The sequence below is a fragment of the Natrix helvetica genome (genome assembly GCF_964273705.1).
Source record: "Natrix helvetica genome assembly, chromosome: 16".
Lineage (NCBI taxonomy): Eukaryota > Metazoa > Chordata > Lepidosauria > Squamata > Natricidae > Natrix > Natrix helvetica.
The window spans coordinates 6587706-6611476 of record NC_138563.1 but is presented as its reverse complement, the minus strand read 5'-3'; the positions used below and the strand labels follow the sequence as shown (position 1 = coordinate 6611476).

Sequence of the window (23771 nt, the reverse complement as noted above, 5' to 3'; positions counted from 1 at the left end):
AGCCAGATTCACCTAGCGACCACGTTACTGACTTAATAACTGCACTGAATAACTGTGGCAAGGAAGGTCGTAAAATGGGGCAAAAGACACTTAACAAATGTCTCGCTTAGCAACATAAAATTTGGGCTCAATTGAGATCGTAAGTCAAGGACTATCTGTACTCTCAAATCCAGTCAATCAGGCAGAAATGGCCCAACTCTCGGAAGCAATTTTTTAAAAAAAGTTTGCATTCTATAAGAAAAAACCCGCCATCCTGGGCCCAGCACTCGGAAAGCCAGGCTCTGCCTATCACAAGCCAGGACAAAGGGTGAGTGATGGAGGAGTAACACCTCCTTAAAAAACCTTGGTCCAGCTGGCCCGGCTGGTAGGACCTCGTAAGAGTCCCTTTCCAGGGTTGCAGAAGACGGCCAACGGTTTTGAAGGCGGAAGAGGGCTCTACCCCCCAACGGCAGATAAGGCAGCAGAGTGGACAGGAGTCAGCAAACGCTTTCCTCCCTCTGCTGCGGCTTTGTCACCGGTCGTCGCCACAATTTTGAGAGGAGCTTCCAGTGGGAGGAGGGGGAGAGAAACAGAGTGCGCCAGGAGAAGACTCTATGGCAAGGGGAGGGTTTTCCAGTTGTCCCCACAATTGATAGGGCTTTCGGTTTTGAGGGTAGAGGAAAAAGGACGCCGCGCTAGGAGGAGACTCTATGGTGGGGGAACTGAACTTCCGGTCAGCTCCAGAATTGAACAGGGGGCTTCCGGTTAGGACCTTTGTGGCTCCCGGTGTTTTCTTTTCTGTGGGAAACGGGTCCAAATGGCTCTTTGAGTGTTTAAGTTTGCCGACCCCTGTTCTAAGAGAAGGGAAATGATTACAAACCTCCCCTGCCTTGTGGCTATATCCACTACTGGAAAAGGCTTCAGGAGTCCCGGAAGCAGTTTGCGACTGCGTACAACTACGTTCCGGTAACTCCTGCGACGCAGCTGGAACCAACTGTTATCAACTCTGCCGTTCCATTGGACTATTTCAAAGACGTGGAGAGGGGGGAAATCTGCTGCTTCGGTAACAGTCAATCCTCCATATTAATCTACGCAGGCCTTGTACTCTGGAGAGGACACTCCAGTTCTACCTCTTTCCCGAGCACTGTACCATAGTCTTTGGGCTGAAGGATGCCAATGCAATGCAATTGGAAAACAAGAAACAAAATCCAGACCCAATGAAATACTTATCAACATTAACTGATTTTTATGCAGGGATGAATGATAGGATCCAGATTACACGGCCGTAAGAACCCACAAAAATCTTGCCGAGAAACAATACCGGCTAAGTTGGATGTTAACACACGCACACACACAAAAATCAAATTTAAAGAGCCGGGACCAAGTTTCTTATCCAAGTACCTTGCAGTATTTAAATGTGAGGATGCGACAGTGCAATAATGCCTTTCCCAATTTTAAATTCATTTTTACTGCTTAAATGTCACTTGGTGCCGAATGCAGAGTCTTTTGGCATGGAGAAAGGCAGAAAAAAATGATTGTGTTGAAAGTTCTTTTAACTGGGAGTATTAAACCATCAAGTCTTCCTACTTTGTTATAATGGAGAACCCAAAGTCAGGGTCCTTCAGGACCTACTGACCAAACTCCTGGATTTATGTTTATATTGTAACGGGAACCAGTTTCTTTAATCTTCCACATAGTTTGGAGCCTGAGGTAGCTCTTGTTGAGGCTGAATTAAGTGAAATTCGTGGATGTAACCAATTACGAATCTATGCCCAACTTACCTGACTGATGTGTATTAGAAACCTGTCTATTAAACCATGGCGAAGCAAGCCACGGTTTAGCACAATGAATAAAGCAAGCATTGGTTTTTGGGGGAAAGTAACCCTTGCCACTTTGTTCTGACCCAGCTCCCCAAACACGACAAACCCTCCAGATGTTAACTCAAGATTCCTTTATTAGGAGTGCCGGCAGCCCCGGCAAAGCTTCTCTCAGGCTAACAAGTCCGTCCGGCAGGGAGATGAATAGTCGTCTGCCACATCTATACATCTCTGCCCCCTGCCTTTTATCCCCAGAGCTAGGCTGGGGCTTTGCTAGCAGCGGCGGCTCTTCTGTCCCAAGGACCGGCCCATAGATTTCCACTGCTCTCCTCTGCACGTTAGGGACTGGTCCCAGCTGTTCCTCCTCTTCCTCCTCAGCCACCTCCAGACCTGTGGGTTGTTGACTCTCCATCAGAGGGCTGATGGACGGCCCAGGCTCCGCCTCAGTTTCTCTCTCTGCCAGCTCCATTCCCTCTTCCCCTCGGAGCTCTCAGCTTGCCTTGATGCTGACCCTGATTCCCACGCCTCCTCCTCCTCTTGATTCGGCTGTTGGGCAGGCCACAACACACTTCAGTTGCCAGGAATCACAACTCCCCTTAAAGAAAAGTATTCCCGACCTTCCAGTGTCGCATCCACGCGCTTCTCTTTCCCCCTATCTTGAGAACTCACCTTGCCTCACACCCAAGGGAGGCGACATTGTCTGGTTTGTTTGTTTTACAAATGGACAGCTTGGAGGTCAAATGGGACAGAAAGAAAATGGTGATTTATCTCTAGAACACAATGGGTGGACAGAGCTTTGCACACGCAACTACAGGTAGTCCTCGACTTACAACACTTCGTTTAGTGACCATTCGAAGATACAAGGGCACTGAAAAAAGTGACGTATGACTATTTTTCACACTTCGGACCGTTGCAGCATCCCCATGGTCATATGATCAATATTCAGACGTTTGGCAACTGACTCACATTTACAACATATCTGCGAGCTTCAGACAAGCAAAGTCAATGGGGAAGCCAGATTCACTGTTACCAACTTAGCAACGGCAGGGTTCCCTTAATGAATGTGGCGAGAAGTCATAAACGTAGGCCAAACTCCCTTAAGCAATGTCTCGTTAGCAAAATAAATTTGCTCCAACTGTGGTCCTAAGTCAAGGACTACCTGTATTACACAAGGCTTAGCAACTGCGACTTGTCTTTTCACGCTGTACGCGCACCTAGTCCCTCATGTATGGAAAGGTAACTCCGGTTGTGGAGCGGGAAAGCTGGACTTTTAGGAATTCAAATGCATTTGATACGCCTGGTCTGCAGTTCAGGACCCCCCAGGCAGAATTAAGTTCTCCATGGGAATGTTTTAGAGCAGGGGTATCAAACTTGATTTCACGGAGGGCCGCACCAGGGTTGTTTTTGACCTCAGGGGGCTGTGATGGGTGTGGCCAGGGTAGGATGTCACTCGTGTCAGGGGCGCCTGGGGTGGCCTGAGCGCTCTGCCAGTGAAAACAGATTCCCGAGCTCGGTTTTTGGCTAGGACGGCCTCCAGCAACCTGTTGTGATCCGCTGGCAGCAGACTCGGACAGTGAGGAGGTTGGGGGGAGGAACATGGGCCAGTCCTGGAGTCTGGGGAAGGCTTGAACGAGGGCTCTGCGTCAGAGAGGGGGCCAAGGCCATCTGGTAGTGATGTGCTGCCTCCAGAGCCTGACATCAACGAGGCAGAACAGTGTGAACCTGTTCCCTGTGTGCGCATGCGCAGAGCTGCCAGAAGGCAAGAACAATTAAGACAAAAAGGGGAGACTTGGGAATAAGGCTTGGAGATGATTGGCCCCTCCCGTAAGCCATAAAAGAGGAGCAAACGGCCCTGAGCCTTTGCAAGAAGCAATTTTGTTCGTTCTGGTCGGTTCAAACTCTGAGAAGTTCCATTTGACTCTGTGCTCTCTTTGGCCTTGCAAACCTAATTGGCAGTTAGGTCTCTGGCAGCCTTTCAAGGGAGATAAAGGTGGGTGCTGATCAGCAATATCCCGAAAGACTGTGGCAGACATCTATCGGACTCTTCGCAGACTTTTTCTGAATCTTTACGGGCTGTGAATGACCATAATTCACAGCCGTTGAAATAGAAGAGGGTTTTTAGGACTAAGCGTGTGATTTATGCTTTATCAGGAAGCCTACGTCAGGACACAATCCTCTGCTGGTGAAAAAGAGACCATGTGGCCCTCTCAAGCTCAGTTTTTGCTGGCGGAGGCAACACAGACCGGTCCTTTGCTGTTTCCAGGGCAGCCCCTCAGGCCGGATCTAAGCACTTCGCGGCTGGATCAGGCCCTTGGGCCTTGAGTTTGATACCCGTTTTAGAGCACTCGTTCCCAGACTAAACGTGTCAGCAATTCTGCATTATTGACGTCTTGACCCACAACCCATATGGGGAAAATGGTCAGGAATAACAGGAGCTGTCCCACAGGATAAAACCTCCAGTGGGACAAAGCTGGGCAAGGGTGATTTTTACAGACATACTGATGAAAGAAAGGTAAGGGTGAACTAACGGGAACTTGCGCACATGCACGAACGCACACCAAAATCATAACACAACTGGGAGGTCTAAAATGTCAATGAGTCCATTTTATTTACAGTAATATACTCCCCCTCCCCAAAATGATCTAAACTCACTTCTAACATAAAAGTTTACCTGCCCAGGCTAGGCGGTCATAAATCAAGGAAGGATGCCGTTACATAAAAGCAAATGAGCAGATTTGAAAAGGTGATTCTCCCATCATTAAATGAAAGGTTAACCAGGTAGAGTTATTTTTTCATTGGGCGGGGAACTGAAGCAGTTGAAGTGATCGTCGTTCTTGGTGCAAAACAACCCCCCACCCCCTTCCCACACCACACTTTGGTTTTAAGAGGTCCAGTGTGCACCAATGTACGATGCTTCAGAGGCGAAAGATAATGCCAACTTTAAGGCAATCACCCCAAAGATTGTTTTTTAAATAAAATTGCTCGCATTGGGGCAGCACATATACGACTCACCTAATAGCACACCCTTTACATGGCGTAAGGAAGAACAACAACAACAAAAAAAAGAGAGAAATGTTTAGCTAAAGTGGCCTAGGGCACCCATGATCAAGAAATGTCAGGACTAAAAGGGTCTTCTGAAATCGAACGCAGCAGCTGGGATTTATGGGTTACAACGGCGGAGGCCACGGCAACAGAGTCCCACCCCAGAAGGCGGGGAAATTTCCTCTACAGACGGCGCTGGTAACTAGCATGCAGCTGCAGTTGTGCGTTACGCAAGTAATCGCCATAGGCACCTGCGTAACGGGCATCAGACTGCATTTCAGGGAGGCGGCGATAATCCAGTTGAGCTTTTGTTGGCGAGTGGCGGTACGCATGGGGGGAGTCGGATAAACGGCGGAAATCAGAGAAGTCAGATAAACGGCGGTCATCTGAGAGATCAGTACTGTACCTGGTTAAGAGAAGAGACATTTGGTGAATTAAAAAAGAAAAGAAAAAAAAGCTCCTGGCAAATGCCCCAATTAAATATAGGCTGTGCCTCCCTCCCCCACCCCACCCCACCCAAAAAAAGAAATCTGGTAGAGAAGAGCAATGAAAGGTGTGAACATGGATAGGAACTTTTTAGAAGAATCCAAAGGAGATTTTCCCCCCACCCTCTGCTATCTGATAAGAATTAGAGCCGTTTTACCTGTGTTTTGGAGGATGGAGAGAATCCCTTAGTGCTGTGATGGCAAACCTATGGCACGAGCACCAGAGGTGGCACGCACGCAGTCTCCGGCTGCTCTTCTGGTCTTCATAGGTGCCGGAAAACGGAGTAAAATGGCCCAAAAAACAGGCTGTTTTTTCGGGCCTTTTCTGGGCTGTATTTGGGGCAAAAACAGCCAGAAAATGGCCAAAAATAAGGCATATGCGGGCCAGCCAGCTTGTCTTTGAGTTACCGGCACTCCGGCATGTGCCCACATGATGCACATACGTTCCAGTTTGGGCACTCGGTGCCGAAAAGGTTTGCCATCACTGCCTTAGTTAAACTATAAATTCTTGCTTAAGAAAAGCACTTAAGCTCTTCCAGACTTGATGAGACTACAGTCTAGAAATTAAATTCCCGAAAAGATGAATAAAGGATTCTAAACTGCATTGAGGTACTAGCCTTTCTAACTCCCAGTACTGGTAGGAAAAGTTCCGTTAATAATCTGGCCAAGAAAACGTTTAAAAGTTTTTAAAGGATTTGGTTATGGTGTCTCACACTCCACACTGAACCTTGGACTCCAACGTGGCACAAAATATACACCGAGCAGGGTATGTTTTCCCCAAGCTGACTGGAACCTAGAAAACTTTTGGATACGGTAAGAACCAAATACATCCCTTCAGTACCTTTGTGCTCAAGCTGAGTTAAGGAGCTACCGTATTTTTCAGAGTATAAGACACATCGGAGTGTAAGACGCACCATGATTTTGAAGAAGTTAATTTTAAAAAAAAAAAGGTTTTTCACTCTGAAAGCCTCCCCAATCCTCTGTATGCCTTGTTTTTTGCAACCCCCCAAAAAGGGCCTTCCAGAGCTTTGGGAGGCTTGTACAGTGCTCCTGGGGGCTGCCCCCCCCAAAAAACTAGCAAAAAACAGCTAGTATTTTGATCGATTTTGCCCTCCCCAGGCCCCAGGAGCACTTTGCAAGCCTCCCAAACTCTCTGCACGTCCGTTTTTGCAAAGGGAGCAGGGTTTCGGGAGGCCAAAAATGCTGTATTCGGTGTACAAGACGCACCCAAATTTTCACCCTCTTTTGGGGGAGAGAAAAGGTGCGTCTTATACTCTGAAAAATACGGTAACTTAAAAGTGCCTAGCTTCACTTTCACATGATAGGGGAGGGTCAGGAAACAGAACCCATGCACCTTCCACCAAATTGCCCAGGTGTTTTTGGCCCCTAGGATGTCTCTTCTTCTTATATGCATGTATTTATGATAATGCAGATTGGGAGAGAGGTAAATTATGGCTGTAACTATTCTTTGGCTCCCTTTCCCCTTAAATGGAAAAAGCAGAGAAAAGGGCTGAAAGAGGGAGGAAGGCAGAATCAATGAAGCAGGGGGTTGGCGAGCCCCATTCCCAACCCCTTCCCTGTTTTCAGGCACACTGAAGGAACTGCAGAATGGAGTCCCATTTTGAGTCCCTCTGGAAGTACAGAGGGCTCCTCGGACAGAAGGTGGGATTGCTGCGCAAAGCATGATCAAAGCCGCATACCTCTTGTTCATTGCCGCCGCTTTTCTGTAGAGATCCTCACGGCTTCCGCGTGGCGGGGAGAGACGTGTGCGTTCATAGAGTGGGTGGAGAGCAGCAGTTTCTGCCTGGGAAATGCCCGCATAGGAAGCTGCCTGCTGCCCGGTCTGGGTTAACCCGTTGTACGCTGAAGCCTGAGACCTATACCCTGCTGCTACGGGGGCCGAAGCAGACTGCTGGACTGCATAGGCCGTTTCCGCTGGGGCTCTGTAGGCCGTGGGCAACGAAGCAGACAGCTGCGATTTGTAAGCAGCCGCAGCGGCCTCCTGCATACTGTAAGCAGCTGCCAGGTTGGCTGCAGACTGGGTCCCGTAAGCAGATTGTATCGCAGTCGACGAAGGCTGAGCCCCGTAGGAAGCAGCGTGGCCCACGGCGGGCTGGACTCCATAGGACGCCTGCTGGGCTGAGAGAGAGTGAGCTGCGTACAAGGCTGACTGGCTGGCTGCCGACTGGGCTCCGTAAGAGGCGGAGAGAGCGGTTGCTTGGGCCCCGTAGGCCGCGTAGGAGGCCGCGGTCTGGGCCCCATAAGCAGCAGCGGCAGCAGCGTATGTCGTGGAGGGCTGGGCTTCGTAAGTGGCGACTTGGGAAGCAGTGGCCTGGGTTCCGTAGCCTTGGGTATTATAGGATGTTAATGCTGAGGCTGCCGCCTGCGTATTGGCCACAGAGGGCTGGGCTCTGTAGGCATTTGACAGCATGGTGGAGGGCTGGGCTCGGTACATGGCCGCCTGCCCAGTGGTCGGTTGAGGCCTGTAGGCCATCCCAAGCGATGCGGCAGGCTGGTCTCTGTAGGAAGCTTGCTGGCCGGTCATGGGAAGCGCGTAGCCTGCTCTGGTGGGCGAGCGTCTTAGCGGGCTCCGGTCTCTTCTGAAGAAAGAAGGGGAGATTTGCCTGGCTTGGCCATTTGAGTCAAATTTGCTGTTAGTGCCCATCCGCTGTTGATAGTCATAGTCAAGTGAAGAATAAGCAGGGTTCCCCATCGAGAAGGCAAGGTTGCCGGATCTCATGCCATCATTCCTGCCCTGCAGATTCTCTAAAGTGGGTATTTTGTTCTTTTCGTCTCCGCCGAACTGGCCAATGTATCCTGCAATCCCCCTTTTATGAGCTTTATTGGACAGTTCCACGTTAATCCTTTTGCCCTTGATTTCTCTTCCGTTAAGGTGTTCAATGGCGGTTTTAGCATCCTCGTCTTTCTCCATGTGCACGAACGCGTAGTCTGATAAAGCAGCAGACAGAAGGTTATCAATAAGGAACACATGACATTTCATTAGTGGAAACCATTGCTATCGGGAATACGCCTTGGATACAGAGAAAGGCCTTAAGCGGCCGCGTATCCGCTGGGAAGCAGCCTCTGTCTGCGATAAATAGAAACGGCACTTATATACCGCTTCGCGGTGCTTTCCAGCCCTCTCTAAGCAGTTTAGAGAGATGCCGCCCAACAATCTGTGTCCTCATTTTACCGACCTCAGAAGGGTGGAAGGCTGAGGTGAGAATCGAACTCTTGGCAGTAGGCAGAATTAGCCTGCCATACCGTGCCACCAGGGAAGGGAAGGGACCTTGGAACTCATGCAGGAGACTATACCACCCTCGACAAATGGCTGTCCAATAGAGGGCGGCTTTACAATTCTAACCACTACAAGGAACAACGAAGAGGCTACTGGAACCTAGCAGGTACAAGATAGCAATAGCACTTATCTACCGCTTTACAGCCCTCTCTTAGCCATTTACAGCGCCAGCCTCTTGCCCCCAACAATTTGGGTTCTCATTTTACCCACCTCAGAAGGATGGAAGGCTGAGTCAACCTTGAGCCTGGTGAGATTCAGTGGGCAGAGTTAGCCTGCAGTACTGCACTCTAACCACTGCGCCACCGTGGCTCATACCGAACATCTGCTGCCTTAGCACCAGGGCTCCCCTCTCACCCACTAATGCCTCTTAGCGTCTGAACAATTTGCTTAGCTGGTTCACGAAAAGGATTACTGTGTTTTTCGGACTATAAGACCCACCAGTGTGTAAGATGTACCAAGATTTCGAAGCGGTAAGTAAGAAAAATAGTTCTTGTACTCCCCGGCCCCTAGGAGCATTCGGCAGGCTTCAACAGGGCTGGGGGGAGGCAAAAAACAGGCCATTTTTTGAAAAAACGGGGGCATTTTTGCCTTCCCCCAGCTCTGCTGAAGCCTACAGAATGCTGCTGGTGGCTGGGGGAAGGCAAAAATGCCTCCATTTTTGCGAAAAATGGGATGCGGGGGCGCAGCTTCGGAAGGCCAAAAATGGCTGTATTCGGTGCGTCTTATACTCTGAAAACTACGGTAATTCCCAGGTTACCATGCAGAAGACACAACAGGTTTGATTTAAAAAAAAAAAACTCCCAAGAGCGAAATTAGAACTGGACTCAGGCAAACACTAGGAGAAACTTCCCACGAGAGCTTTTAGCAGTAGAATACACTGCCGGTTAAAGAGCTGCCTCTTGTTCTCTGGAACCTTTTAGGCAGAGGTGGAAGAGGCCATGCGTCAGAGACTGAACTGAACAGGGACTAAAGAATCCCACAGGTTTCTTCCAAAACAGTTATCTCCATGGTGCTTCATCTTTTGACTTCACCACATTAATTCTGAAGAAAAGACTGTGGATGCTATCAGTATGTCATCGCCAGCCAAAAATGGGGAAGACGCAGAACAGAGAATAATAGGGTTGGGGAGGGAGTTGCTTCTGATTTCTATGCTTGCTACTTCAACTGAACCTAAATGTGTAAAGTACGATGTAACTGTCAACAGCTTTTAATATTAAGTTGGGCCTTTATCTTCTTAGAAACACTTTAAAATAGTGTGCTTAGTATTGTGTTCAAAAGGATTAAAAATGGAATGATCTTTTAAGGTAAAACCGGTGGCCTAATTTGGACAGCCCATAGTAAATTTGTATTTTTACATGACTTTAATCAGTAGAACCCTTCATAGCTTTGAGGAAAATGAATTTCAATTAACAAGAGAAGTTGTTATGTGAAATGTTGGTTATCTTTCTACAGTGCAAACTTTATGTAGATTCAGAACACAGAACACATACAAGCATCTCCTACACTTCACATCAGGTGCAGAATATACTGTATTTTTCGGAGTATAAGGTGCACCAAGATTTTTCGCGAAAACGGCCCCATTTTTTGGCAAAAAAAGGGCATGCATAGCCTTTAGGAGGCTTGTAGGGTGTTCCTTTTTTGCTTGTTTTTGCCCTCCCCAGCCCCGAGGAGCGATTTGCAGGCCTCCCAAACCCTCTGCACGTCCATTTTTGTGAAGGGGGCCACATTTCATGAGGCCACAAATGCTGTATTCAGTGTATAATCCGCACCAAGATTTTCACCCTCTTTTCGGGAGGAAAAGGTGCGTCTTATACTCCGATAAATACAGTATGTTAAGACTTTTCCCTGCTGAATTCACATTGGTGATTATAGACTCAAGATTATCAAAACTCTCAGGAACAAGTTATCAAAATGTCTTTTTCCTTCTCCAAGTTAGTGCAAATCAGAAACCAACTAGGAGTGGGAACTGATGGCTTTCAACTCTTGAACTTTTTTTTAAATTAAACAATGTACCCAACTATCCATTAATCAGAAACTATGGGAAAATAGATATAAATTAGGGTTATAATTCTTGGGTAACAAGCAACTTTATTCTTAAAAAAGCTAACTGCTTATACCAAAGGAGACTAGCATGATGCCCATCAAAGGATATAAAACCTATGTCTGCAATACTAAAATTGGAGAGATTCTGATTGGAGCTGAAAAGGCAGTTGCCTCTGATCATTGCTCTGTACTATGTGCTGTAAAGTCGGGTCCTGCAACTGTACAGCAGACTTTGGAAAGTTCCAAAAGAAACATTTTAATACATATATATAATACACACACACACACACACACACACACACACACACAGAGGTTGAGTGACATGCAGCTCTTTCAAACCAACTACTAAATCAGGGAAGCACAACAATTGCAAATTGTATGGACTTTAAGGTTACATATTCTACAATTCTGTAGAGTCACTTTGCAGAGAGAGATGGACGGCACCTAAATATAATGAAAAGATTAACATTTATATTTATACTATAAATATTGTCATTTGAGGATATTTCTCAGCTCTTTCATGGAAACAAAATATTTTCTCCATTAAGCCTTAAGAATATATTAATCCGTTAACTACGGCAAAAATGTTGACCCAGTTCACTGGTTTTCCCCAACATGCCTTTTTTCCATTTCCATGAGGATTTATCTACGTCACATTTGCCAAATTATTTTATACTTGAGCTGGTTCACTGATGAATCATGCTCATTATAAACCACTATAATTTCCATGGAGGTTTTCTATCAATGACTACTAGCATAGACTATCAATCCATGCTTTCACAACCTGCCATTCGGAATACTTGCACTGCAAGTAGGAAAAATATATTAGAAAAATATTTTTTTTTTTTTACAAGGCACACGTTTTGGTCTTCCTTTTGACTACAGGCACAAAAATGTCTGGACCCGTATCTCCAACAACTCAACCTCTTTGAAGTCTTTGGCTTACAACCTCTTGTTTAGCAACCATTCAAAGTTACGACGGCACTGAAAAAAAGTTACTTGCTCGTTGTAGCACCCCACGGGATTTTGCTTGCGATCAAAAGTTGGGTGCCCGGCAGCCGGCATGTATTTACAATGGTTGCAATGTCCTGGAGTCACCTGATTGCCATGTGTGACAAGGAAAGCCAGTGGGGAAATATGGTTTGACTCAACAGCCACGTGATTCACTTAAAAACTGCAGTTTTTCACAATAATGGCAAAAAGATTGAAAAAAAGACCTATGGGTCTCTACAATGAGACCCTTGGAAGAACCAGACAGATAACCAAATAAATATTTGTCCCCCGTCCCCCCCCCCCGCCTCCAACCTTCTGGGCATTGCAGCCATCTATAACAGAAGCAAACCATGATTAAAGCACCAGGCTAGAAACCAGGAGGCCACGAGTTCTAGTCCCACCAGCTGGGTGACTTTGGGCCAGTACCTCTCTCTCAGCCCAACACGTTGCTGTGGTGGGGAAAATGTGGAGGAGAAAGGTGTATTTGGATATGTTCGCCGCCTTGAGTGTTTTGTCAAAATAATAAAGGCAGGATACGAATTAAAAAAAAATCTGGCCTAAGACTGGAGGCCATATTCCCATTCCCCCCCCCCTCCCTCGGCAAGGAATTCACACTAATAAAACAGGAACCACCCACCACAAGTGCACCCAAAGGGGAGATGTTCACGGCGCTTCGCTGCGCTCCGTCATTGGTGCCACTTGGCGACCGGGGTCCGATCCAACCGCCCCCCCAAAAAAGCTCCCCCTTCTCCCTCCCCAGCCATTTCCGTCGTGTGTGGCGGCGCCCGAGCCGAAGGATTAAAGGGCGGCCTTGTCGCTTGTCTTTGCAAACCGCCACCCGCTGGTGCGTTTGGTCAGCGTCGGAGCTGTGGCAAAAGCTAATGAATAGATGAAAAGGGGAAACAGAGCAATGAGAATTAGAACAGCAAACCCCCACCCTGGAGTCCGATCCTTTAACATCCCGCCCCCTTCCACCATTCTCAACAGTAGGCGGTCCTCGACTTACAACTGTTTGTCTACTGACCAAAGTTACAGCAGCACTGAAAAAAAGCGACTTACGACTGTTGTTCCACGCTTGTGACCGCTGCTGCCATCCCCATGGCCATGTGATCAAAACCCAGCCGCTTGCTGACTGGCGTGTACTTATGAACATTGCAGTGTCCCTTGGTCACATGATCCCCCTTTAACGGCCTTCTCACAAATGGGGATGCCAGATTCACTTAACAAATGCATTCCTCATTTAACTACAGGTACTCCTCGACTTACAACAGTTTTTTTCAGTGACCGTTCAAAGTTTAGAACGGCCGTGGAAAAAAGTGACAAGACCATTTTTCAGTTACCTTTGCAGCAACCCCACGGCCATGGGGTCAAAATTCTGTTGCTTGGCAGGCTCATTTTTTTATAACCGGTGCTGTATCCGAGGGCCACCCTTTTGTGACCTTCTTGGACAAGGGGGGGGGGGGGGGCACTAAATTCATTGAACCACCACAGCGATTCCCTTAACAAGAAAATTTGTAAAATGGGGGCAAAACTCACTGAAACGACGTCAACGCTGAAACAACAGAAGTTTGGGGTTCCCTTGGGGGAGGGGGGGTCGTAAGTCGAGGACTACCTATACTGCGATTCGCTTAATAACTGTGGCATGAACGGTCCTAAAAATAGGGCAAAATCCACCACAGCTGCTTCACTTGGCCATGGGGGGGGGCAATGGGGAGGTCGTAACTCGAGGACTACCAGCGGTCGTTAGTCGAGGATTACCTGTACAGGGATTCGCTTAACCACCATGGCACGTCCTAAAAAACGAGGCCAAATTCACCACACAGGTGCCATGGGGGGAAAATTTTTGGGGAAGGGGGGGGTGGAAGAAAGGGTGAGAGGTCGTAAGTCGAGGACTCCCGCCATCAGCCGAAACGCGCGCCGGAAGCGGAGAGCCTCCCAGTCTACAGGCAGTCTATCTGCGCGACCGGAAAGGCGCCTTTTCCTCTCCCCCCCCTGCTCCTTTCGAGCGGAGAGAGAGAGAGACAGAGATGGAGGCCCCGCTACCTTTCACGATGTCGCACTCGACGACGGGCCCGAACTCCTGGAAGAGGACGCGGAGCTCGCCGCTGGTGCAGGCGGCCGAGACGTTGCCGACGAAGATCTTGACGGTGTGGGTGGGCCTCGGGCGGGAGAGCTCGACGACGACGCGGTGGCAGTGCAGCAGGTGGCCGTTGAGCTTCGCGATGGCCCTGTCGGCCGCCGCGTCGTCGCGCAGGTGGACGAAGGCGAACTGCTTCATGAGGGCCACCTTGAGCACCTCGCCCGGCACCGCCGCCTCGAAGAGGTCGCGCAGCTCCACCTGCGAAGCCTCCTCCGGAACGTTGCCCACGAACACCTTCACGCCCGCCTGCATCGCGGGTCCCGAGGAGAAAACGGGAGGGGGGAGGAAAACACACACACAAAACAAAACGGGAGAAGGAAAGAAGGCGAGGCGGCCGCTCAAAATGGCGCCCGCGAGAGCGACGCGCTTTCTGAGGGGAAAAACGGAACGCGCATGCGCTGAGCCTGGACACGCCCACTTTCCTCAACGCCAGATCTCGCGTTCTCGCCGTGGCGGGAGACTGTCTGCTTCGGAGCATGCGCAGTAGAACCCATTCGTTTAGAGAGGCCGGATGATGTGCTCTCGTACGATACAGGCAGCCTTAAAAAAACCAAAGCATGCGCAGTAGACCCCGTTCGTTTAGAGAGGCCCGGATGATCTTACGAAACAGCCTTATAACACGAAAGAAGCATGGGTTCCCCGCGGGCATTGGGGTGGTGTGGTGGTGGTGTTTCTTATTATAAGGGAAAAGGAGGACCATTCAAGATGCGCCGCTCTTGCGTGAATAGCTCTATGGTGCACTGAAACTTAAACCAGCTCCTCAGCTTTTCTCACTGCGCTTGCGCAATGGAGCGCCTTCCGCGTTCCATAGATCTAAAATTGTACAAGATTGCTTTTATCCGCAGGTGGGATTTTTGAGACTCTTTGCACACAAACACCCCCTTTATGGGCAGGATAGTGACAGCTGCATAAATAATGAAAAGAAAATCAAATTTCAGCCTGTGATTTAGACACTGGGAGCTGTTCTTTGATGGAACATACAATTGATGAGAGTCCTGCAATTAAAAAGTTTGTGGTACAACTAAAACCTTTCCTGTAGCTTCCTTTACCCTACAGCTGCCAATCGGAAAAGATTTAAGGCAGTCATTTTTCAAACTTGGCAAACTTTTAAGATACATGGACTTCTGGGAGTTGGAAATCCAGGCCTCTTAAAAGTCGCTCTCGAAAAATCAGCCACAAAATGGTTAGCATCACCATGGAATTTCCAAAATGGATATATCACAAAAAAACCCTAACAACATCTTTGTTGTTAGATGCGAAGTCATATCCGACCCATCGTGACCCCATGGACCATGTTCCTCCAGACCTTCCTGTCCTCTCCCATCCTCTGGAGCCCATTGAAGCTCAGGCCGACTGCTTCAGTGACTCCATCCAGCCCCCTCCTTCTCTGCCGTCCCCTTCTTCTTTTGCCCTCCATCGTTCCCAGCATGAGGCTCTTCTCCAGGGAGTCCTTCCTTCACATGAGGTGGCCAAAGCATTTGAGTTTCCTCTTCAGGATCTGGCCTTCTAAAGAGCTGCCAGGGTTGACCTCCTCTAGGACTGACCGGTTGGATGGCCTTGCAGTCCAAGGGACTCAATGCAGGAGTCTTCTTCTCCAGCACCCGAGTTCAAAGGCCTCCATTCTTTGGCGCTCAGCCTTCCTTATGCTCCAACCTTCATAGCCATCCATTGCAACTGGGGAAACCAGAGCCTTGAATAGACACACTTTTGTTGGCAGGGTGATGTCTCTGCTTTTTAGGATGCTGTCTAGATTTGCCATCACTTTCCTCCCCAGGAGAAAGCCTCTTTTCATTTCTTGGCTTATAGGTAAGATCCATCGTATCTATAAGCAATGCATTAAACCAGAAGAGACACAGCAGCTGCTTAAGAAGATTACATAATTTAATAGAAGGTCAAAGAAGTAAAAAGTACTGACAAAACAGAGGAGCCATTCAAATTGCACCAACTGTCCCAGACAGAACCCTCGCGTGAAAAATCCACTCCCAAGCCCACACCCTAATACACAATCATTTTGTACTGCAGGTAGTCCTCGACATACAATCACAATCGAGCCCAAAATTCCCAGTGTTAAAACAACACAGCGGTTAAGTGAGTTTTTACGTGGCTAAGTGAGACGTTGGCCAATTTGAATTTTGCTCCCTTGGACGACTTCTCTGGCCAAGGTTGTTGAGCGAATCGCTGCAATTTGTTATGTTAGTGACACGGGTGTTGAAGTGAATTTGCTTGTCAGGTGGTGGCCGAAAGGGGGAAATTGCGTGACAACCCCCCGACCCGGGGCGCTGCGACCGTCATAAATAGGAGCCCGTTGGTGAGCGTCCGAATTTTAATCCCGAGACCGTGGGGATGTTGCAAACGGTCGTTAGTCACTTTTTTCCAGTGTCATCGTAAGTTTGAAGGGTCATTAAACGAACGGTTGGAAGTCGAGAACTGCCTGTACACTGATATTACATGTAGTAACACTTTTTTTGCTATGGTAGCAACCTCTAAATATATTCCTCTTAAGATAAAGACGGCAGGATAAAGATCGCCGTCTCATATTGCCCCAACTTAACAGAGAAAGTTCCCCATTTGGAAGGGGGAGCTCTCCCTTTTCAACTACCCACTGCAATCACACCAGCCTAAGCCTCATCTATGGCCGCAGACCAGATCTGTCGATTTTCTGCCTTCCGTGCCCAGCACAGAAGGGGGAAAGGCACTGTTCCCACAATCCTAAAATGGGGGGCATAGGAAGAAGCAGCAAAAGGAAACAAAAAATAAATAATAAAAACACCCCAAAACCTAAGCCTAAATAAATTGTATATGTGGGAAAAGCAAACTAAAACCTAATTATTGATGGGCTTTATTGGAATGTTTAGAGGTTTGGGGAGGGGAAAAAAATCTGTCAAGTTCAAAAATGATCTTCTCACCCTTGCTAGCAAAAGCTAATATGTATGTTTTTGCCTCTCTCCAGACACGCAAGCACGAACCTGCCTTATTGGGGTCATTTCAGAAGACCAAGTGAGATCTCCCCACCTTAAGAGAATTGGGGAACCCCCTCTGCAAACTCCAAAGCGAAGGGAGGGGCAGTGGAGGTCAGCGTCCTACAGATGCGGAGTGGGTTGTTCGGGAGCGGCCTGGCCTAGCCTGCTGCCTGATCTTTCCCGCTCTTCCCAAAGGGTCATTCCGCTGCAGGTACATATTTTCTTGGGATTCTGGAAGAGGCCGGATGAGCGAGCAATGATTCCACAGGCCACTCTGCAAAGAGAACAATAAAAAAAAAAAAATAAAAACAGGGAAAGAGAAAGAGAGAGAGAGAGGTCAAGTTGTTTCCCCCCCCCCCCCTCCGCAAAAATAACCTTTTATCTGGACAGAAAGCTGGTTTAGAATGAATGAACAGAATAACAAAGTTGGAATAGCAATAGGAATTAGATTTATACACTGCTTCACGGTGCTTTTCCAGCCCTCTCTAAGCGGTTTACAGAGTCAGCTTCTTGCCCCCAACAATCCGGGTCCTCATTTTACCGGCCTCAGAAGGACGGAAGGCTGATCAGGATCGAACTGCTGGCAGTGGGCAGAGTTAGCCTGCAATACGGCATTCTGACACTGTGCCATCATGGCCAACCCTTCTTTCGCACTTAGCAGTACCCCTTAACCTTATATCCCGCTTCACGGTGCTTTATAGCCCTCTCTTAAGCATCTTACAGAGTCAGCAACTTGACCCCGACAACCTGGGTCCTCCTTTTGCCGACCTCGGAAGGGCGGAAGGTTGATTCAGTCAGGATCGAACTGCTGGCAGTCGGCAGAGTTAGCCCGCAATACTGCATTCTAACTACTTTGCCACAAGGGAAGGGAAGGGACCTTGGAGGTCTTCTAGTCTAGTCCTGCTCAAGCAGGAGACTATGCCATTCTGGACAAATGGTGTCTAATCTCTTCTTAAAAATATCCAGTGATGGTGCATCCATAATTTTGAAGGCAAGCTGTTCCACCAGTTGATTCTCCTCACTGTCAGGAAGTTTCTCCTTAGTTCTAGACTGCTTCTCTCCTTGATTAGTTACCATCCGTTGCCTCTTCTTCTACCTCCCAGTGCTTTGGAAAATAAATTGACACACACACACCCTCTTTGCGGCAGCGCCTCAAATACTGGAAGATTGCTATCAGGTCCTACGTAGGAATTTTCTATATTTGAAAATTATAAATTTTCAAATATTTTCTAAACTAGAGGGAATGTATGTAAGAGTTGAAGTCTGAGAATCATACCCCACTTGCAAGGTTACTGGTCATAACTCAAGCACTACCTGGGCACAATCCAGGTATTCCTCGGCTTACAACCACAATTTAGTCCCAACGTTTCTGTGGCCAAGCCAGACCTCTGTTAAGTGAGCACTGCCCCATTTTACGACCTTTCTTGCCCCAGTTGTTAAGTGAGCCGCCACAGTTGTCAAGTTACCAATATGGTTGTTAAGGGAATTTGACTTCGCTTGTCAGAACGCTGCAAAAGGGGATCGCATGACCCCCAGGGCGCTCCAATGGTCGTAAGTATGAAGCTGTTGCCAAGCGCCTGAGTTTTGACCACGTGACCAATGGTTGTAAGTGTGAAAAACGGTCATAAGTCACTTTTTTTTCAGGGCTGTTGTAACTTCGAACAGTAGCTTCGAAGAGTCACTAAATGAACGGTCGTAAATCGAGGACTACCTGCAAACAGCAGGTCCTAATCTGTGGATTATTCCTGCTTCTTCACAGACACTCAGAAAACCCAGGTGGGAAAAAATAAATCTGGTCTGGATTCCTCACCTCTCCCCGGAATTTCCAGAGATTTTGGACAGAGGGTGATTCCCGCGTCCCAAGTCATCCTCCCTTTCGTCGATCACCAAGGAGCGGCCGATTATATCGTCCACCTAAGGAGGAGAAGACGACGGAGCCGTGAGTGGACCCAACCTTGTTCCCCGACAGATATCTGTAGGGGAAGTCCTTGATTTATGACCACGAAAAGGATCAAAGATTCGTCGTTTGGCGGCGAAGTGGCTAAGGGAGGCATCGTGGGATCCTGCCCAATTTTATGACCCTGGTCGTTATGCAAGTGATGTGGTCATTAAGGAAGACATCACCGGAGTGCGGTTGGCCATCTTCCCTGCTGGCTTCCCCGTTGACTTGCCTTGCCAGAAGCCGGCAGGGAAGAAGGTTGAGACTGACGCTCGTGTGACCGCGGGAGACGGCAAGGGTTATAAATGGATGATGGCGGTCGAGGGCATAAAGCATGACCATGTGACTGTAGAGGCAGGAGGATGTTTGTAAGGGTGGGAAGTCACTTTCTGCAGAACTTGCGGGCTGGTGGTTTATGCGCTGAGATCTTACGCCCCGGAGACAAATTCCTTGTGCGTCCAACTACATGTTCCGTTCCATTCTCTGTTCTCCATTCGCTACTTGCTATTCCCTATTCTATCCCCATCTATTCCATTCTCTATATTTCCTATTCTCTCCTATTTTATTTTGATAGACATTCTATTCTATAATTCTATTCTATTCTATAATTCTATTCTATTCTGTTCTAATTCTATTTTATTCTCTTCGCTACATTTTATATTCTCTCCTATTTTATTTTTATAGACATTCTATTCTATAATTCCATTTTGTTCTAGTTCTATTCTATTCTCTATATTTTATATTCTCTTCCCTTCTATTTTATTTTTATAGGCATTCTATTCTATTTTATAATTCTATTCTATTCTGATTCGATTCTATTCTATAATTCTATTGTTCTGTTCTATTTATATTCTATCCTATTTTTATTCTGAATCCTGTTCTATTCTATATCTATATTTTATGTTCTCTTCTATTTTATTTTTATAGACATTCTATTCTATTTTATAATTCTATTCTAATTCTATTCTGTTCTATAATTCTATAATTCTGTTCTATTTATATTCTATCCAATTTTTACAATACAATACAATACAATAGCAGAGTTGGAAGGGACCTTGGAGGTCTTCTAGTCCAACCCCCTGCCTAGGCAGGAAACCCTATACCGTTCCAGACAAATGGCTATCCAATATCTTCTTAAAGACTTCCAGTGTTGTGGCATTCACAACTTCTGGAGGCAACTTCTGTTCCACTGATTGATTGTTCTAACTGTCAGGAAGTTTCTCCTCAGTTCTAAGTTGCTTCTCTCCTTGATTAGTTTCCACCCATTGCTTCTTGTTCTAAACTCAGGTGCTTTGGAGAATAGCTTGACTCCCTCTTCTTTGTGGCAACCCCTGAGATATTGGAAGACTACTATCAAAAAGAGGGAGGAAAAATATAACCAGCTGCTGAAAACCCACCCTACCTGATCAGTTGCCCCAGTGAGTTCTTTCATTCCACCCATTTGCTGGACGGCTTCTTTGCTCCGGAGCAACTCACCTTCAGCTGATGATCTTCCATCCGAAAGGATGCTCTCCCATCAGCAGTGGCCAAGATGTTCCCAAGGTCACCTACATGCTGAAAAACAATTCAGTCCTCAACTTACAGTCACAATGAATAGCATAGCAGAATAACCTTGGAGGTCTTCTAGAGCAGGAGTCACCAACCTTTCGGGGAACCACTAAATTCATAATTTTAAATCCCGCAGACCCCTAATATGATCTGCCTAATGGCCGGTTGGGTGGGCGTGGCTAGGCTGTCATGTGACTGGGTGGGTGTGGCCAACTCAATGTCACTCACATCAAGGGGCGCCTCGCCAGTCTTTACTTGCCCCTCCCAGCTACTCCACGCCTGCCCTCCCGGGCTCCTTAGGGCCCCAACAGGAAGCAGTTGCTGGAGCAAAGCAGCCACCAGGAGAAAGAGTTGGCAAAACAGCTCAGTTCGTATTGGATCTGACCGAGAAGGAAGCTCAGCAGGAGCACCTCACTGAGGACTAGGAGCATAGGCTTTCCAAGTCTTGTAGAAGTGCAAGGCCAGGTACTGGCGCCTGGAGGCTCAGAGGGCTGAGATGGTCAGCCAGTTCCAGACCATGATGCAATCCCATTGGAACGAGGCCCTCCGGCTCTTCCCCACCAGCGGCGCTTCCCTCCAGCCTTCAGCCAAAGCCCCCCACCAGGAGGCCGAAGTAGACCCCAAGTCGGAATTTCTGCCCCACTCCGACGTGCACAAAAAGACCCCAAAGGGGAGTCTCTCTGCAGCAACACAAGCGTTCATTGCATGTCTCCGGCCCAGGGGTCGTAGTTTGAGGACCCCTGATTTAGTGCAATATAAAAAATGCAAATCATTTTTCTGCGGACCAAAGTTTTCTCGTTGATCACCAGTTGGTGACTAGAAGCAGCTGTTCTAGAGACCAACCCCCCTGCTGAAGCAGGAAACCTTGTACCATCCCAGACAAACGGCTCTCCAATCTCTCCTTAAACACCCCAAAACCTGTCGCATGCCAGCAACCTGGAAGTCCATACAAGGTAAGAAGAGACATCAACGCAAGTAAAATAAAATGGCAAGCGGTGGATCCAACTCACCCTGTGTAGATCCTGGGGGCCTCCGTGGCATTCCCCTTTAGGGTTGAAGTGGTCTCCACAACTGTTTGGGATAAAATCAGAGTATTTGCTCTCTCTTTTCTCTCTCTCTCTCTCTCTCTCTCTCTCTCTTTCCTTTTTCTTCTTTCAAGTGGGTGACATGATTAGACGTTAGGATAGACAGGAATAGCTTTTTAACGAAATGGGATACAGTTAAAAGCTAGGATAAGTGATAGAAACAAGGGAAGGGGGAATATTAATGTCTACCCCAGATAATAAAAGTAATGAGATACAACATGGAATAATTGAATGACGATGATCGAATATAAATGCGCATTATCGCTAGAATCACATGCTGATCGAATGTAATAATTATGATTCGTTTCATTAGTTTTATTTGCATTAGAATGTATGACACCCAGGTGCCACTCTGTTCACGCACTGATTTGATCTATTTTCTTTTAAAAGTTTTGATCCTCCTATTCTAGAGCCTCTCACCTCTCGTAAGTCCTGCTGAGGTCTCCAAATTCGTGGACGTGAAGCCCGTGCAGCCCCGGCTGAAGGCCGTCGACGGTGCCGTCCACAAGGCACTTTTCCGGCGAGAGTTGCAGGAACCTCACGACGCCTTGGATCAGACCACGGCCTGACACCATGGCCACGGCGGCAGTGCCGAGCAATCCTTGGGAGGAAAAAAAGGGAGGTCGGAAGCCGGGACAAGTAACGGGATCTCACTCCGTTGCACGGCGCTAGGGATTCGAACAGCCGACAAGCTCAGGTCTTAGCCCCTCAGCCCTTCTGTACATCATAGAGCAATTTAAAACTTTGCTGGGGATTTATTCCAGGGAAAGGAAGTGGAAGATCGTGTTGGCATTTACCTGGCACATTACTTCCCATTCCTTTCAGCACAGCATAACGCCCTGTAGTTTCTAAAAGGTTCTGGACTTCCTCACTACCAAGGCTTGTTTCCACCAGGACAGTCTGCGAATCCAGCTGGATGTCAACTATGCGGAGGCCTGTAAGAAAACAGAGAGCTTGGTTGAGCCTTGCTGGGTGATGTATTCTCCCCACGGGCCATGTGGTGAGTTCTGTTGCTAGATGTGTAGAGGGCGAATCCTACCTGTGTTGGATCTTGGGTGAGGGCTTTTGCTTATGAATAGACCTAGCTATCTCTTTATCTCTTGAGTCCGGACATCTGCTGTGGGCTTTTGAGGAGGGTGGGGGCTGTTAAGAGTGAGTCTGCTTCCTGCCTCTTAAAAAAACAGAATAACAGCGTGGGAAGGGACCTTGTAGGTCATCTAGTCCAACCCCAGCTCAAGCAGGGGACTTCCCTTTTGCTCCTCTTTTATTTCCTCTGGGAGGGGCCATTCACCGTCCAGCTGTGGCCTTCCTCCCAGGTCGACCCCTGTACCTTAGCTGTCCCCTTTGTCTGGTAACTATGCGCATGCGCACACTGGGAACAGGCTCCAGCTGTTCTTCTGCCTCACTGATGTCTGACTGCGAAGGCAGCTGATAATTGGCATACGGCCCTGGCCCCCTCTCTGCCTCTGACACAGAGCCCTCCTCAGAGCCTTCCCCAGACTCCAGGACTGGCCCAGGCTCCTCCCCAACCTCCTCACTGTCCGAATCTGCTACCAGCTCCGCTGGCTGCTGGCAAGCCACAAGTCCTTCCTACTCGGCCAGAAAAGTGGATCGAAAACTGAGTTGCCTTTCTGATACACGTTTTCGACATCTATGGAATTTCAGTAAGTAAAATCAAGTGATGAGGAAGTAAACAATTGGGTAGAAACCAGGCAACTAGGAGTTCTAATCCCACCTTAGGTATGAAAACCAGTTTAGTGACTTTGGGCCAGTCACAAGGAGACAGAGAGTTCTGCCTTGCCTTAAGACACAAAACTGGCTGCTGTGTCTTGGGGCCAGTCACTCTCCCTCAGCAAAACCCACCTCACAGGATTGTTGCTGTGGGGAAAACAGGAGGAGGAAGAAGGTGTGTGTTGGATATGTTCACCACTTTGTGTTATTTATAAATATCACAAAGGGGGGGGGGATTTAAAATAAACTAAGCGTTGATAGTTCTGAGGCTGATCTCACCTGGGGTCTTTTGCAGTGTTTTCTGAACCGCCTCTACACAATTTTGGCACGTCATCTCGACAGCAAACTCCAGCTGCAATAAGAGGAGGAAAAAAGTAACACAAAACTGTCTTGTGAAAAATATAAAAGTCATTGAATATGGGCTCGCCTGACCTATATAGCGGAACGCTTCTGGGAGTTGAAGTCCACACACTTTCAAGTTGCCAAAATTGAGAAATATGACCTAATTCCAAAATTTTGATCTATAATCAGGTTCGTCTGGATGTCTGGAAGGGCAAGGGTCTTTTGTCATGTATTTGTCCCTCCCCCCCCGGGCCATACTTTTACCTGCCACATACAGGTAGTCCTTGACTTACAAACAGGGGGAAAAAGACAGGTACCTTGGTCTCTTTACCAAATAAATGACCCATTGGGATCTCCATATCAAACGGC

The 23771-nt window shown here is 47.8% G+C and overlaps 2 protein-coding genes across 2 annotated transcripts; both read right to left on the bottom strand.

Moving 5' to 3' along the window:
* Nucleotides 1-4380: 4380 nt before the first annotated feature.
* LOC309400140 (RNA-binding protein 14-like) lies at nt 4381-14189 on the bottom strand. The gene is made up of 3 exons (XM_081968485.1): nt 13701-14189; nt 7024-8272; nt 4381-5244 (listed from the first exon to the last, which is right to left on the bottom strand). The coding sequence occupies exons 1-3, from the start codon at nt 14047-14049 to the stop codon at nt 5022-5024; spliced, it is 1821 nt and encodes a 606-aa protein (XP_081824611.1). The 5' UTR covers nt 14050-14189; the 3' UTR covers nt 4381-5021.
* A 2688-nt stretch (nt 14190-16877) lies between these two features.
* Nucleotides 16878-23394, bottom strand: CCS (copper chaperone for superoxide dismutase; the record flags this gene model as incomplete). Its single annotated transcript, XM_081967913.1, has 7 exons — nt 16878-17031; nt 18568-18671; nt 20173-20250; nt 21255-21315; nt 21750-21930; nt 22127-22264; nt 23340-23394. 7 exons carry the CDS (start codon nt 23392-23394, stop codon nt 16878-16880), a joined length of 771 nt encoding a protein of 256 aa, XP_081824039.1.
* Between the last annotated feature and the right edge of the window lie 377 nt (nt 23395-23771).